This window comes from Cloeon dipterum, chromosome 2, assembly GCF_949628265.1.
Source record: "Cloeon dipterum chromosome 2, ieCloDipt1.1, whole genome shotgun sequence".
NCBI lineage: Eukaryota > Metazoa > Arthropoda > Insecta > Ephemeroptera > Baetidae > Cloeon > Cloeon dipterum.
The window spans coordinates 30,616,827-30,633,214 of NC_088787.1; the positions used below are offsets into that span (position 1 = coordinate 30,616,827).

The window sequence follows — 16,388 nt, forward strand, 5'->3', positions numbered from 1 at the left end:
GCGTTGTGACGCGACCGACCGACCGACGACCGACGGACGAACGGCACGGGGGCGTGTGTCTCAGGGGCTGATCCCGGCCGCTCATGCTCTTTGCGCGCCTCACTTTTTGCTGCCTTTGACACTCGCAAAACACACACAACCCTGCGCGCCTTCTGTCTCTTCTGGCTCTGCTCCTCCCTCTCTCGTGCGTCGATCCGCACAAGAGACGTGCGTCATTCGTTTCAGGTCGCGCGAACCGAACAAATCATTGCGAATACTGCCTCTAACTATAACGAAAAAATAAATTGATTTAGTTCTTTGTTTTCCAATTATTATGAAAAAAATAAATAAAACGCAGCTTTCGTTAATTTAATTTAATCTATTTTATAAGGGAACGCATCTGACTGAAGCAGTAATCGAATAAAATTAAATGAAGATGTAAACCAGTGAAATAAAAACGTTTTGAATAAGAAAATTTAAAAGAAAATGGTGAGCGTTGAATTTAAATTTCTAGATATATATATATGAGATAAAAAAATCGCGACGGTTTAAATAGGGGCTGGGGGTTAGCATCCCAAAAACCATACAGCTCACCAGGGAAAGTCAAGCCAAGGGTGTGCAGTTTTTGCATTTCTGACCTTTAGAACCTGCGATTTGGTGATCACAACATTTGGCACAAATTCACAGAAATATTTGTGATTTTGAAATTCAAAATTAAATTTTTCGAACACGAAGCAGAAATCCACCTTGAAATTTTCACGCAAGTTCACACGTACCCTGGGACACCACTTTTGAGGGGCGTTGCGGATTTTTTAAGTTTGCCACTGGTTTTCAAAATCTCATGAACACCCGGAAATGAGCCTTGGTGACCTTTAACCTTTACCGATGCCCCTGTAAAACTCACAAAAATGAAAATTTTGGTTAATTTTTAGTTACGTCTGATTGATGTAGTGAATTTCATCAGATTATCTTGACACCGCCAAAATCATCCAGCCACCCGTGATTTTCGCTCAGGCATATTTTAAAAAAGATTCGCCTTTATAAATTAAATAACGATATTCTTTGTAGGAGAAGCATGACAGAAGAAAACAATTAAAATATAGACGATTTAAAATTAAATTTTGAAGAATGTTCAAAGCTTCTGACAAATTCCGTCAAACAGTGGCCAATTTCACGTATATAATTTATGAAAAAGACGCTATAGCAGGAGGTAAATATTCATGTTGCGCATAAAATTAATGCGAGCACAAATTTATTCATGCTGTGCAGCAGTGGAGACGACTCGCGGGATGCAACACTAATAAAGCGGCGGTCGGGGCTAATATTAATAAAAGGCAGATAAACCATCTGCCGCTCGGCGTGTGTGCTGCCGCGCGCTTCAGTGGGGTGGCTTGCACAAATCTCGGCCCTAATATGCGCTCACCCTGCGCCTCCGAGAGATCCACACCCCCGATGCGTAATCCGAATATATACACGCAGTGCGGTGTGCGTGCAATGCATCGCGCTGGCCCAAAGATCGTAATCTCTGCAGCCGAGAAGCAAATAATATTAAAACGCAACATGTGCATTTCTGACTTTTGCTCCGAGTTAACTCGCATTTTCTATAATTCAGCTGCTCCGGAACTCTTGTGCAACCAAAAATTCATTAGCAGACTGAAAAAAAACTGTTTTTTTAGATAATTAGTAATATCCGTAGTAAACATTTTAAATTTATTGTACAATTTAATTTTATTTTAAAATGTTTATTTTTTAATATACTTAAAACCAGGCTTCATCCTCGTTGTCATTTGGTCTTTGGAGCTTGCCTCAAGTGCCTCATGAATAGGACGTATGTGATGACGTCGAAACTGGTCGAGGAATAAAAACGACGAATTTCTCTTTTATGACAACGAGGATGAAGCCTGGTTTTAATTATATTCAACATGAAAACAACCTCGAGTGGTCGCATTTTTCAAATGTATGTAAATTTTTGTTGAGTTAAAAAATCTTTCTTATATAAATTGATTCCTGATCTTGAACTCTTAATAAAAGACGAATTACTAGAATTGAGAAAAGACGCATTTCTGTCACGGCTCCTCGAACCCACTCAGTAAATACGTGTTAATTGGGCTGAAGCGATGTCTTGATAAACCGTCTAAAATAGTCGACTTCCCCCCCCCCCCCCCAAAAAAAAACTCTGTCTAAAACTCACAGCCCAATAGAAAATTTATAAATATTTTTACTCCTGGAGTGTATGATGACTTTGAAAGATTCGACTGGATAAATAGATGCAAAGCAACACCGGAATATCCCGGCATTCAGCTTTCCGTACGCATGATTTTGAGGGCATTCGGAGGAACGCGCGCGTGTCCCTTTGTCAAATTAAATTTGTTTGCCGCGCGCAGCAGGAGATTGCTCGTGTTTCTCTTGGCCCTTTTCGCACTCTCACATTATTGCCCGTTCAGCCCGCCCATTCCGGCAGACAGAAACACACGGCTGCAATCCGCTTCCCTTTTTCTCTCTCACCCATTTAAACTTTAGACAATTCGATTATCCCGGCGCGCGCGCGTCCGAATTGTTATTTCTGTCGGCGCCTGCAGGCACCTTTTCTTTCCTCTCGGCTCGCCTTTGCCGGCAATGATATTTTATTCGCTTTGAATGGCCGCCGAATTGTCAAGTCGTGAAAGGGATTTTTGTTTCTATTTATGAGATAGCGGCGGGGTTGATGTCGAGGGTCGTGCGCTCTGCCGGTCCCGCGGGACGACACATAATACTGCCAAGGCGAAAAATAAATGCGCCACCGCCGCGCTGCACAACACGAAAAATATGAATGTGTCCCCGGCACTACGTCATTCGCAAATGCGAATTTCTCCTGCTCGATGATGTGCCAACTTTTTATTTCATATTTCAGCCCCCGCTGTTTTTTTTACGGCCTATTTTCCACCGGCCATACAGATGAAACTCATTTTTAGTTGTGAATTATGCAGTTTTTTGTTTGTTTTTTTGCAACTTGTAAGATAATGTTCGCGTCGAGGATTTTTTAGACCTGCTGGTGCCATTCGAGTTTTATTAAAAGCCATTTCGTTCGAATTTTCCCCTTTCAAGTTTTTAAAATTAAAGAATAAAAGAAGATAATAATTGCAATAATAATAATAATAAGGGATGTTTGGCTCGAAACTCGAAATAGTAGGGTTTTTTGTTTAAAAAATATCTATTTCTGGGAGAATAATCTGTAACTAATCGATTCAAACGTTGAAAATTTTATTTATTAACACCTTCAATTGAATTTTTACTGAGATATTCAGCTAAAGTCATGATTTAACTAGCGATTTATTGGTTTTCCCAAAAATTCGCATTTTCAAAAATGAAGAATAGTAATATTTTATAAAAAAGTCCATTACACAGAAAAAGCTAGAAATTTTTTAATTTGTTTAAATCTTTGAAAAAAAATTAGCTCAAAAGTTTGCATGCAGTCTCCCTACTGTAAAACCACGATTCATTTCTCAATTGAGGGAATTTAACTTATAATATATATAAAAACATTGCTTCATGGCCAAAGGAAAAAGAATAACATGCTTCAATTATGTAGATGAATGTCGTCATTATTCAGTAGTGTCAGTTTCCTCTCGACCCAAATATCAGCTGCGGCTGTATCGAAACCCGCAGGAGCAGTGCTGCGCTGCAATAACACGTTTAAATAAGGATTATCGTGTTATGATGACACGCTTGATAGCAGCTGAGCAAACATATAACACACGCCGCTGTGGGGTCGCCGCGCGATATTATACAATGTATTTACGAACAAGCAGCCGTCAGCAAGTGCGAGGGTGGTTTAATGGGGTGCACAAGTCAATATACGAGGTGTTAACTGGGCAGTTTGTATGATCTGGACGACGCGACCAACCATATCCGAAGAAAAGCCAAAAAGCATAGTGTGTGTGCCTAGCCGCAACGAGCGCTTCTTTTATTTTTATGGCGGTGGGGTGATTTGGTCGGGTTAGGTAGAGAGAACCTTGCGAAATTCAAAGATTTAAAAATAAATGAACTGGTTTATTCATTCCAACTGACATTAACTTTAAAAAAATGTTTTCCGTGTGTCAAATTATGCTAAGTGTAATTATTGTTCTTTTTTTGGTTAAGTTTATTTTATTATTTATCTTAGCTGGCTAGATTTGTACTTTCGTAAAATAAGCATTTATAGATTAATTGTGTTTAAAATATTGTTTGAAAATGCATTTTACGTTAATATCTGCAAAACCGAAGATTCTTAGCAAAAAATCTCTTCAAAAACGTCATGTTTTACAATTTTCCCGCGCTTTGTGACTCGTTCCACGCTCTCTTATTTAATTTTTCGGGTGCCTCGCCCCCATTGAAAAATTCCCGCAAATTAATGCCTCTTTCATTGGTCGCTGTTCATAGAGAATCCGGTAAAAATTTCATTTCAAAATTTGCAAATTTTATACTAAAATAGCCATTAACTTTTCTGGAAATCGATTATTTTCAGTGGAATGGCTTTTTCCCTGATGGCATTGTCAAAATAAATACAATTTTGGAAACAGATAAAAAAACCGTCGGTATATTTCCATATTCATACGTATTATATGCAAAGCAGTAATTTCAACTGTCTATGCGCTCGTCGTTTTATTTAGATGAATTTTCCCTTAGATTCCAGTTTCACGTCAAAGTCGCGAAAACTGGTGGTTGTGTGTCTGCTTGGAAAAAAGTGGTGGCATTTGTGCAACAACGTATAAGCTGCGCCTCCGGGGCCACTTTTGCCAAATAGCAAAGCAGAGGGTCAGGGGGAGGAGGGTGGAGGGTGGCTTTTGCGCCTCCGCCGGCGAAAGAGCGAGATTCGGGCACGGCGCACGTCTATTATTGCCTGGAAACCATTAAAAGCTCAGCGAAATTGGTTTTCTTTCTATTTTATGGCGGCGAAAGTGAGTCGCTCGCGCGCGCAATAAAGTTTTAAGTCTCTCTTTGAACTTTATGTATTAAAGGGCTATGATATTACGCTGTCTCCTCGCTGCCGCTCCAGCGGTGCGCCGGCGGTGCTGGAGAGAGAGAGAGAGAGAAAACTAATATCGCCTTCTCCATAAATCGGCTGGCGGCTGTTGTGCTGCGTTTGTGCCCCGCACAGAGAGAGCAAGAGAGAGAGAGAGAGAGAGAGAGAGCGGGGCTGTATCTCGCGATACTTTTGCCTGGGTAGCAGCGGCGGCAGCAGCGCGGCTCTGCCCCGAGTTTAGGGATAGAGCAGAGAGTATACACGCACATGATTTAGATATCACCACGGCCTATCAATTTTCATTAGTCTAAACCCTACACGTTTAATGAAGTGCTTGCTGGTATGTAGCAGACGCGCTCCATTCGCTCTCTGTGCAGCTTCTCCCTCTTGTAATGTGTTTCGAGTCGCAAACAAAAAGCGGCCGGCTCTCGCAGAATGCACAATGAGCTCACAGCCAATTCTCTCTTCGCTCATAAATATTTACCTGCAATTCACAACCAAATCATTCTGGTATGCGCTCCTTCTGCTAATTAGGTACAAATTAAACGTTGTCCTGAGAGCCATTTCAGTTGTTAACCTTGATTTTGATTATTATGAAATCATAGTCAACATTCCTTTCAAATCTGGCGTTGCCAATTACGAAAAGGAAAAACTCAAGCACAAAAGCTTTTCTGTCAGAAATTTTAGGAAAATCACAAACTAAAATCATCATATGCTATTCATCTTGATGAGAAGATTTCAAATAATGTCATTTTTTTTAATCTAGCCATTTTTCAAGAAATTATTGCTATTTAAAATTATAATAGTGGCGTGGATTTAAAAAAATATAGGGAACACGTCGCCTGTTTTAATTTTTTTCCTTTTTCATTTTTTCTAGAATTTTATGCAATTTGAAAGCTTCTCACTCAGAATGTAATATTCGTGTTGAAAATTTACCGCCGCTAGCTTCGTCTCATAAATCGCGAATTAATTATGCTGGTTAGTTCGGCCGACGCGCGCGTAAAGTATCCGGCCGCGTCTCGTCTCTAAATCACCATAAATTGTATCTTGCCCGCCGGCTGCACACAATATATGCTGTGCATAATGCAAATTATGGCTGGCGGCGCCGAAATTCGCTCCTCGCCATAAATAAAATTAGCGCGGGTGGCGGCGGTAATGAGTCTGATGAAAAGCACACCGATTAAATTGTAACCCAGCAGACAACAGCGGGGCAGCGCGCGTAATCAGCTGCAAATTAATCAAATTTCCTTAGGCGGCTCGCTAAATTTGATTGCACCTAACTCAAAAGCCAACGCACGCGTGCTTTTAACAATTAATCACGAGGGTGTGTTAATTTTAGACGGTCGACTTTTTTATATTATGAGTAATCAAATAAGCAGGAACAATTTTTTATTCATTTTTGCCAATATTGTCAACTCAAAATCTCGGGCTCTAACAGTCATAATTGCAAAAATTGCACACCGTTGGACTAATCTCAACTTTCCCTAGATAGCCGAAGAATTTTGAGGATGATCAACCCTCATCCTCCTTCCGCACAGTGTATTGTAATAATGATAAAAATCGCGTCTCCTTACACTTTCCCAAACTTATTCGCTGCTCAAAACTTAACTAAATAAATGAAAATCTACCCCAAATTCCATCGGCTATCTATATGGGGAGGTTGAGACGAGTCGAACGATGTGCAGTTTTTGCAATTCTGACATTTAGAACCTGAGATTTAGCGAGATGTTAATGTCAGCAAAAGTTGAAATTATTAATTTCTGCAAATATTGTGAGCAACAAATCTCGGACTCTAAGAGTTAGAGTTGCAAAAATTTTACACAGTTTGACTCGAGTAACCCCATCTAGATATAATATATAGCTAAAGGATTTTTAGGGTGATCAACCCTCATCCTCCTTCCACCCCATGAATTGTATAGTAACGATAAAAATCGCAATAAATATTGCACTTTCAATAAACTTATTAACTTTTCACAACTCCTTAAGTAAAGAAAGCTTACCTGAAACTACCCTTTTAACCCTTTATAGAGAGTTTAAAGGTTAAAAAATAAAAATTTAAAAAGCAGAATCGCATTATTTGTGCTTATAATCATAATTTTTAATCCGGAGAAAAAAAGCGAATTGGGGATGGTGGTCAACCAGATCACCCCCAAAACCCTTCAGCTATCTGTAGGGGAGATTTAAACGAGTCGAATGATGTTCAGTTTTTGTAATTCTGATGGCTCAAACCCGAGATTTGGCGATCACAATGTTGGGAAAAAAGAAATTTTAATATTTGTAAATATTTTTTCTTAAAACAATTATATGTACGCAAATTACATTCATAACACATAAATATCATACGTAAAATATCCGTTCAAATCCTTCTAAATTATTTTCAAACCGTCAAAAACCATTGAAATTGTCTGAAAAAACAATAATAATATTTTGGCGAAAAAAAACCTTCTGAAAATATCAGCCCAACTAATTATATACAATCATGCTCCAAGATTAATTTCAACTTAAATTTGACCTATGCAATTGATCAATATATTTTTCACGTTTTGCATTTATTTGATGAGCATTCGCAGTGATCGAAAGGGCAGGTCAATAGTTGCATTTTCTGGACACCGTGTAGCTGCAGGGTGATTGAAACACTCTCGAGGCTAATTTCGCTTAATAAAATCGTCGTGTCACGCTGTGAACGAGCGACGAGAAAATCTCCTGCCAAGTTGACTTTAATCAAAAAGAGGAGAAAGGGGCGATCAAATAAATGAAGAGCAATATCGCCAGCAGGAGAAAAGCAACTCATGGCCAGATGATCGGAAGGGCGCGGCGCGCACACACACACACACACACACACACAACACACGTGAGCCCCGTCGTCGTCGTCCCTTCGCCTATCTGCGCACCGGGGGGTTGAATTAACATCGCACACACGCGCGCGGCGCACGGGGTGGCTGTTTGTTTATGAAAATATAAATTTAATCATCAGTCAACGCCACATCATGTGCGTGCCGCCAAAATAAATTTGCGGTGATGATTTTTGAAGAATTCAAAGACGGTGTTTTTCAAACAAGGACTGCAAGTTAACAGTTAGGTAAAATAAGCCCCTTATAGTGTTTGAAGCCGCCAACAGATGACACTACCGTATAATTTACATTTTAAGGTATTTCCACTGCGATTTAAGAATAGATCCTGCTGCTGTGCATTCTGCTTCTAGAATTATTTCGTTAGACGTGCTGAAAACAAAAATCAGTCCAGAAATTCGCCGTAGAAACGTCGAAAATTTTTTGGATTTTAAAAAATAGTGGTTTTCACGATTCTACGGTGATTTTTAGCACGTCAAAATAAAACATATATACTCTGTGAAGAATGTACAATGGCAGGATTTAGTTTAGTTTAGTAATTTATTAGTATTCATAGAACGGTACAGAAAATGAAGCTCCTCAATTCCTATCCGCGCATTCACAAATTAGTCGAAAACAAAATTTAAATTAACAAAAGAAAAATAAACATCTCGAAATGTTTGTGTCGCAAACGAGTGTGTAGTGTATGTCCTGCTACATAGAAGCCCTGTAATCAAGAAACTCATCATAATTATAAAATTTGTTAGTATAAACAAAATTTGAGTCTGAAATCCTGAAATTTTAATTGCCTTTAATTCATAATTAACCACTGGTGCCATCTATTGGTGGCCCAGAGGGTTTCCGCAACTGGTGAATTGGCAAAACAGCTAAAAAATAGATCAAAATTTGCCAAAGATAAAACATTTATGTTCCATTTTTCGTTATTTTCACCTAAAAATCTCCATGGCCATGGTTTCTTAAATATAAATTAAAATTAAATAAATGTATAAATAAATCGCTTCACCAAAGGAGTACGAGTTTGACATTATGACTCAACGACTATTAAAGCAAAAATCTGGGAAAATTTAGAGAGCTGATCAAAATTGCAAAATTAAACGAATCCTGGAAAAAATTCCTTTCGCCAATATTAAAAAAAATCTGGCAGAAAAAAAGCCAAAATTTAAAGCCTGATTTTATTGGAATCATACCTCAAAATAAAAACAACGCACGTTAGCCGTTACATTTCTTTATAGATGGACTTCTCGTTGCAATTTTCTTTTGGAAAGTTTTAGAAAAATCACGAAATTTCGCAAAAGAATTCATTGAAATTTACGCTTCACGAGTCAGATGTGTCTTTTTGATTGCTAATATGAAACTGTTTAGAATGAAATTTATTTTCTCTTCCCTTCTCAATTTCAGCAAGGCCAAATGAGTCCTCAATTTCTTTGTTCGCGTTTCATTATTTCCTAATTTGCGAAGAAAATAATGACGCAAGAACGACTGACTGCAGGCAAAAGGAGTGAAAAGAGAGAAAGAGACAAAGCTTTTTCTGTTCTGCCAATTTCGTTCCCGTCTGCATTTCATTTTTATCATAAAAGACCACTTGGCAAGTCAACCAACGAGAAAAAAGCAGCAGCCATAGTCAAAGAAAGATATTGCCTCAACCGATGTGAATTTCATTCTTATATCCACCAGTGTGCAATATATATAGACAGGCAAAAAACAAAGCGCTCCGGCAACAAAGCAAAATTTGTTTCATCGACATCATTGCCGACTCTCTTTCAGTTCAGTAAAAATCGAGCTTTTCCTATGGTCAGGTTTCCTCGTGTCGCTATTACTTTGAAAAAATAATGCCAATCTTTACTAACTAAATAGTGTGTACGTCATTAATATTTTTTGTCATAATTTTAATTTTTACGTGTATGATAGGACATTTTTGGAAAACTTTGAGAACTCAGTATCTCATCTTCTCGTGGTGCAATTTAAAAAAAAGGTGTGCTTTGTATTCCTCTCGTCCTCTCGCCAGACCTGATTTAACTGAAATCAAATTTGATTTCCTATAACTCAAATTTTCAAAAGTCACTTCTATTAATTTCCTGAATGATTTAGGAATTATAAAAATATGCCAAAATGTTGTGTTATGATATGTATGAATTTCTGTTGCAATTTCAGATTGAAACTATGTATTTGTTTCGAAAAACTCGAAATATACGATTTACTTTTTTCGTCTTTTGACAATATTTGCAACTCCAAATCTAAGGTTTTAACCATCAGAATTGCAAAAACGGGACAACGTTAAACTCGTCTTGACCTCCCCTGACCAGCTGAAGGGTTTAGAGATGCTTACCCTTTGAAAAAAAAAGAAAAAATCTGAAATTTTAATTCTTTTGCATGGATTTGTATTCGAAATCGGATTCCTGGCCTCGCACCACAAGAAGGTTGTATAGTATATATATAAACAGGTCTCTCGAAATACTGCGATTTTTATTTTGCAGCGAGAGGGAAAAAGCGAAGAATTCATAATGTAACAAACAGCAGGCGCGCCGCTCCTTGTGCTCTCGTTTGCAAAAGCATAGCGGGCGCACGCGAGCGATGTGCGCCTCTCTTTTATTTTTAATAAAACATAATATGAAATTTATTTGAGAGGTTGGCAGAGGCGGATGACAGAGCGAGCGAGGGCGGCCAGGTATGCAACACTAATAGCAGCAGCTTTTATTGCATTCCTCGCTGCCATGGCAACCCTGGCACTTGGCGAACCTGCTGCCCTGCTCTCTCTCTCTCTCTCTCTCTCTCTCTCTCTCTCTCTCTCTCTCTCTCTCTCTCTCTCTCTCTCTCTCTCTCCTCTCTCTATATTTAGTAATTTTAGCCTTAGAACCATTTATCTAAACCCTATTGGGGAAGCTCCAACCCCGAGTTTTTGTTGCCAAATTAAATCAATTTGAATTGTTCACTTACTATCATGCAGCAGTTGATCAAATTAATTTGAATTCGGAAAATAGGAAATTCAAATTTATCATAAAATTAAATTGCTTGTTCATTATTTTTGCTTGGTTTCTTTTCCTCCAATCCAAAATTGATTAACATGCAAAATGAAGTAGATTTTCGTACAGATTTGTATAAACGACTTTAATCTCTTTCCCGATGTTTTTTATCGCTCGATCATCATCTAAATTTTATTGGAATAAATAAACTTCCCTATATAAGAAGATATTTCACTCTGCTTCCACTTACAATAAAGCAGCAATCTCATGTGTGTTGTGCGTAAATATATAGAAGCACGACGTGAGCACATACACACGATTGCAATTAATTAAGCCAGGTATTTCATTAAAGCATTGCTACTACAGCCACACGGATACGCAGAGGCAGCAAGCGCAGCTCGTAGATATTTTCAGTTATTGAAGCACCTGCCTCTCCATGAGTCCGCAAGCAAGAATTTCTCATTTTGAAGAAGCGAATTCTCATGCCTCATGCAGTAACAATTTTAATGGCATATTGAAGATGAAATATGAGTCTTACTGCGTTAAAGTTCAAAAAATAAAAAATTAATAAAAAAATTCCCCTTTGTTTTGTGTATTTTAAAATAAAAATTGTAAATACAAAAATTGGCAATTTCAATAATATTCTCAATGGTATGTGTCATCTGAGATTTGACAAGAAAGTTAATTCTGAATTATCCTTTAACTTTTAATATAGATTATTAGTTTATAGTTTAGATTAATATATAGAATGCTTATCGTAATACACTAAAGTACAAAAAGAGTGAAGCTCCTTCATTCCTGTCCGCATATTTACAAATTAGGTCACAAAAATTATTTACTGATCATCAATGAAATGAATATGGAATGAGAATTTTTCCAATATATTTAGGTCATTCGTTTGAATAAAAAATATAATTTTTATTTCTGCTTTATTATGTTTTATTTAATTTAATAAATATTGAAAAAACTGTACGACTCCATAATAAAAGTAGTTTTATTTTTAATTTTAAACATCATTTTTATAAAGAAACACTTGTGGTCATAAATTCTTGATACGACATGCCGAAGAGCCGATCATTTAACGGTTTTGGGTTTCAACCTCAAAACAATGCCAGCAACCAATCAGAGAAAACTATATTCTATCCTATGATTGGCCGGTGGCGTTCTTTGTGACTTTAGGTATATTTAAACAAAATACCGCCAAAGTAACAGGTTTCACGTTTTTGTCTATAGTGATTCGGCTGCCTAACCGAATTCAACACTCAGCAATCGATTGGTATGCTGTCAAAAATTAAATTCCAGCGCTACTTTAACAACCTAGGATGAATGATTTTAAATTGGCAATTAAACAGTGATGACATTTCACTTCAATTAGACGAGCACCCTATAGCTGTGCACGTGTATGCATGCATGCACGCAAACGTACATAATTATTTTTGCAGGCCTGCTCTGCTGTTTGCGGTCGTGTGTGGCATGTACGCCATATTATAGTGAAAATTGCTCCGAGAGAATGCGCGAGCAGAGACGACAGTTTGATTAAATAATAAAGCTATTAGTAAGAGGGCAACCTGTTTAAGCATCGTGTGTGTGTGCACGCGTGTCGCACGGCCGTCCACCCCTATTTGCGCTACATGCGCGCAGCAGCACACGACCCACCCCCAGCGTTCCCACGGGCACCCTACCTGCAATAAAGGAACCGCGTGTGCGGGTGCGGGCGGCACAAAGCATTCCAAATCAAATGAACATTTCGATTTCAGTTACAACTGCACACACGCGTCGCTCTTTCTCTCTCATTCGCAATAATCGACTAACAAAAAGCGCCGCGCGTTTTATCGACGCAATCGTTTCATTATTGCTGTATGCGCGCTGATTTTCATCAGCGCCGTACGCACGCTCGTTTGTTCGTTTGATATTTATTCAGGTATGAACGAGTGTTTCATTATTAAATCAGCACCGACAGACCTATTCGGCAACGAGCTCTAATTAATTTTGGCTCGGATGCTGCGCGCTCACAGTCGCAACCAAAATAAGATGTGCAGCTGCGGAGAAGAACTGTGAAATAAATGTATTTTTATGGTACCTTTTTGACACGGTTTAACCACGAGAGGGATATTGTTTGCATTTTCTTTGTGAGTGAATTATTTATTCAAATTAGTGCGATCAGGAAAAGGTTGATGAAAATGTTGATTATTTTTATAAATATAAACTCTTTGATTTAAAATCCAAAGAGCTAGGACGAGTTTCGAGTGTTTTTGGGGGATTTGAAATACTCAAAATGCAGGAAATACATCTTGGTCGATATATCGGGATGTAATTTTCACCATTCTGTGAGTAACGTTTTACCTTGAGAAAATATACGCATATACATGATTTTTTTAATCAAGCTCGCCTGGTACAAATACTTTTATGCACCCTGAAAATTTTGGAGCAAATCAATCAGGTTTTGGTCAAATAATTTGAATGACACAAACAACTATGTACAGTTTCAAATAAAATTTATTTTATTCTGCAGATTTGTTTTTAAGAGAATTTTTAATCATATAGCATATATATTTAATTTCAGTTCATATTTTCGATTTTGAATTCAGAATCCCCGTAATTTATTGAACTCTACAGTCGGATAGGTAGAAAGGTGAAGAGTTGGTGCGAGAGAGGGAATAGGCATTTATTTATAAATCGAAATATCTCAATCGAAAGGGAGGCGCGCGGCACTCGACAATCAATTTGGCATCGGGTGCTGCTGCTGCTGCTGGTGCGTTGAGAGATATTGCCACTCACTCGGCGGCGGCGGCGGCATCACCCATTAAATCGTCGGATGCAAATAAGCGCGAGAAGGTAGGCAAAAATCAGGACGAGCGCGGAGGCCACGCCCCCGACCCGCCTCCCGGGGCAGGAGGGGGCATCGCCATGGCAAGTGCACCCCGGCTCTGACGATTGGATAGTGGATAAAAAGCGGCATGCGGCAGCGAGACATCCCTTCCAAAGTGCAGGCGCATCAACGCAACCCCCGCGCCACCCAGAACGACAGCGATACACATTCGATCATTAAATCTCATCTCGCGTGATTAGCAAGCAGCTCGCGGCTAAATCGTCCTCGATTGGCACGCATTAATTGCCCGGCAAAATCACCCCTAGAGCATTTTGGCACCATGCTCAACCACATTTGCAACCTAGGTGAGTCGATTTCTTTCGCTGTCAATCTAAAAAAAATGTTCAAATAGGATTTTTTATTTGGGCAATTAACAAACGCAGAATTAATAGTTCCAGCTGTAATCTTATAAAAAGATTATTTTTTAAATTCATTTTTCCGATCCAATAAAAGGAATAAAATTACGCCCCCTATTTTCTCTCACTCTCGGCGACGTGTTTTTGTTGCGTGTGTGCAAAGCAAAGGCCGGTCCGAAAAGCACCTGCTCTCGCCGCTTCTCTCACGCAACTAATTACGAATTGGGCCCCTTGATAGGCGCTCGCGTAAATTAAATTTGTGTGCACGGACCAACCGAGAGGTAATTGGACCGAAGCCGAGCCGAGCGCGCCGCAAATTCGGTGGCGAGCGGGCAGTCGGGCCCAGGGCCCCGTCGGAGGCCCGTCGGGGGCCCGGGGGCCGCCGAGCCCGCGCGTTTTGGGCACGGGCTGGGGGGCGGAGTCGGCGAGGTGTCGCGCGGCGGGCGGGGAGGGGGCGCGAGGAGGCGCGCGGCCGGCGGCTTGGCGGTGCTCACTAGGTGCCCGAACGCGACCGCTCCTGGTGGGTCATGTGTTGCAGTCCTCAGCTGGGACACCTCTACTTTCCCGCCACGGTGGATTGCTTCTACAACTCGCCCATCGCAACCTCCCAAGGTATGAGATCAGCAAACAAATTTTTTGGACAAACTCTCACAAATTAAAGAGTAGAAAAATCGGTAAAAACTAAAAAAAATTACACTGATAATTCCGGAATTATATTTCTGCAGAGGCGTAATTGAGTAAAATTCGACAGCGGAAAATTTAGCAGAGTAGTTTTCCTAGTATTTATTTACTATTCTAATTTCTGGAAATAAAATGTCAATTCGTCTCCACTGTTGCTAAAAATTTCTTAGCACATTCCGTTTGTTGCAACGGCAAAAAAAATAAACTGTATTTTTAAAGGAAAGCTTTACAGAATATAGGCGAAAAATCCTTTTTTCATGCTAATCAATTATTGTTAAATCCCGATTTATTTTACAATTTTTCCCAAAAAATCGCAAACCATTATTTGATAAATCGCGACGAGATGGATCACAAAATCAAGCGAAAAAACCATAGACAAACTGTTGAATTAACTGTACCTTGCTCCTGAATGTTGCTAAATTTTCACCGAAAAATAAACTCAATGAGCTACTTTTGCTAATATAGTCAACAATGTAAAATGTCCTCAATTATTTGCCTGCAAAACGCTCTTCTTTAATAACGCGTTTCATTCGTTTACTAAAACCAAATAGACAGTAAAAATCAACCAAAATATTTAATATTTAATTTAGAAATTCACGATTTTTACCACAGAGACAGGTAAATAACATTTGCTTTTGCTCACTCAGTGTGCAGTGTATAATCAGCATATTGAAACACTTTTCGTCATTGGTCTTAGGTTGGAGCAGGATTTACTTTCAAGTTTGTGCGTGTGTCAATAGAATGGCACGAAAATCCCAAGGCGCAGTTGATATTTTTCACGCTCGGTTCGCTGTGAGTGCAGGTCTCACCCTGATATCAAAATTAGCACCTAAGTGTCCGAGTGGACACTTTGCGCTGACACTTGCGTCACTTTTTTCATGTGCCGGTGTCAGCTCTCTTCTGGCGCGAAAGCAAACATTTTGTCCCCATCGGATCCGTAATATCACCTGCTCACATGCAGTTATGATGGTCAACAAGCGCATTTTATGCAAACTGACATACACGACTGCGACGCCGGCGGTGCGGTGAACTTTTAGCACGTGATTTTCTTCGTTTAATCTACTTTATATAATTATACGTATTTTTTTATAATTTCGGTTGTTCAAGTGACGTGAAATATATACAAACAAAACTTGAATCATCCAAAACAGTCGATACATTTGCGAGAACCATATAAAAACCGTATTAAAAACTACTCAAATATATACGCTATATGTTAAAGAAAATGTGTATTGTAATTCTTGGTGAAATAGTTTAGCCCGAAACTGATTTTGATCGATTTTAAAGTCATTTTATTTTTTTTTAATGTGAAAGGCATTGTTGACTATTTTCAGATACACAATTTATTGGTTTTTGCTGAGGCATATTATTTCACAATTTTTTTAATGTTTTTTTGAAACGTCTTATATAAAAAATTGCTAGTTTTTATATAGCTAAAAGAAAAGAATTATTGCAACAAATTCTAATTGGGGCTGTTATTTATAGACATAACTTAGAGTTAAGTTTGAGAAGATCAAGCTCAAGGATTATTATGCCTTGGTAAAATTACCAAAATTGCCAAAAATTAAAACTTTCAAATTTTGTTTCAAAAATTGTTATCGCTAAATCTTGGGTTTGATCCGTCAGAATTACAAAAACTGAACACCGTTCAAATCGTGTTAACCTCTAGATAACCGATAGATTTTGGGGATAATCAAATCGCCCTCTAACCCC

At 38.8% G+C, this 16,388-nt stretch overlaps 1 protein-coding gene across 1 annotated transcript in view; it reads left to right on the forward strand.

Annotated features, from left to right (window-relative positions):
* Positions 1-14,449: 14,449 nt before the first annotated feature.
* The window catches only part of LOC135936281 (homeobox protein orthopedia-like), a 35,007-nt gene continuing 33,068 nt past the window's right edge, over positions 14,450-16,388 (forward strand). Inside the window, 1 exon segment of the mRNA XM_065479038.1 lies at positions 14,450-14,606. Within this exon segment, the coding sequence (XP_065335110.1) occupies positions 14,522-14,606 (85 nt within the window). The 5' untranslated portion in view covers positions 14,450-14,521.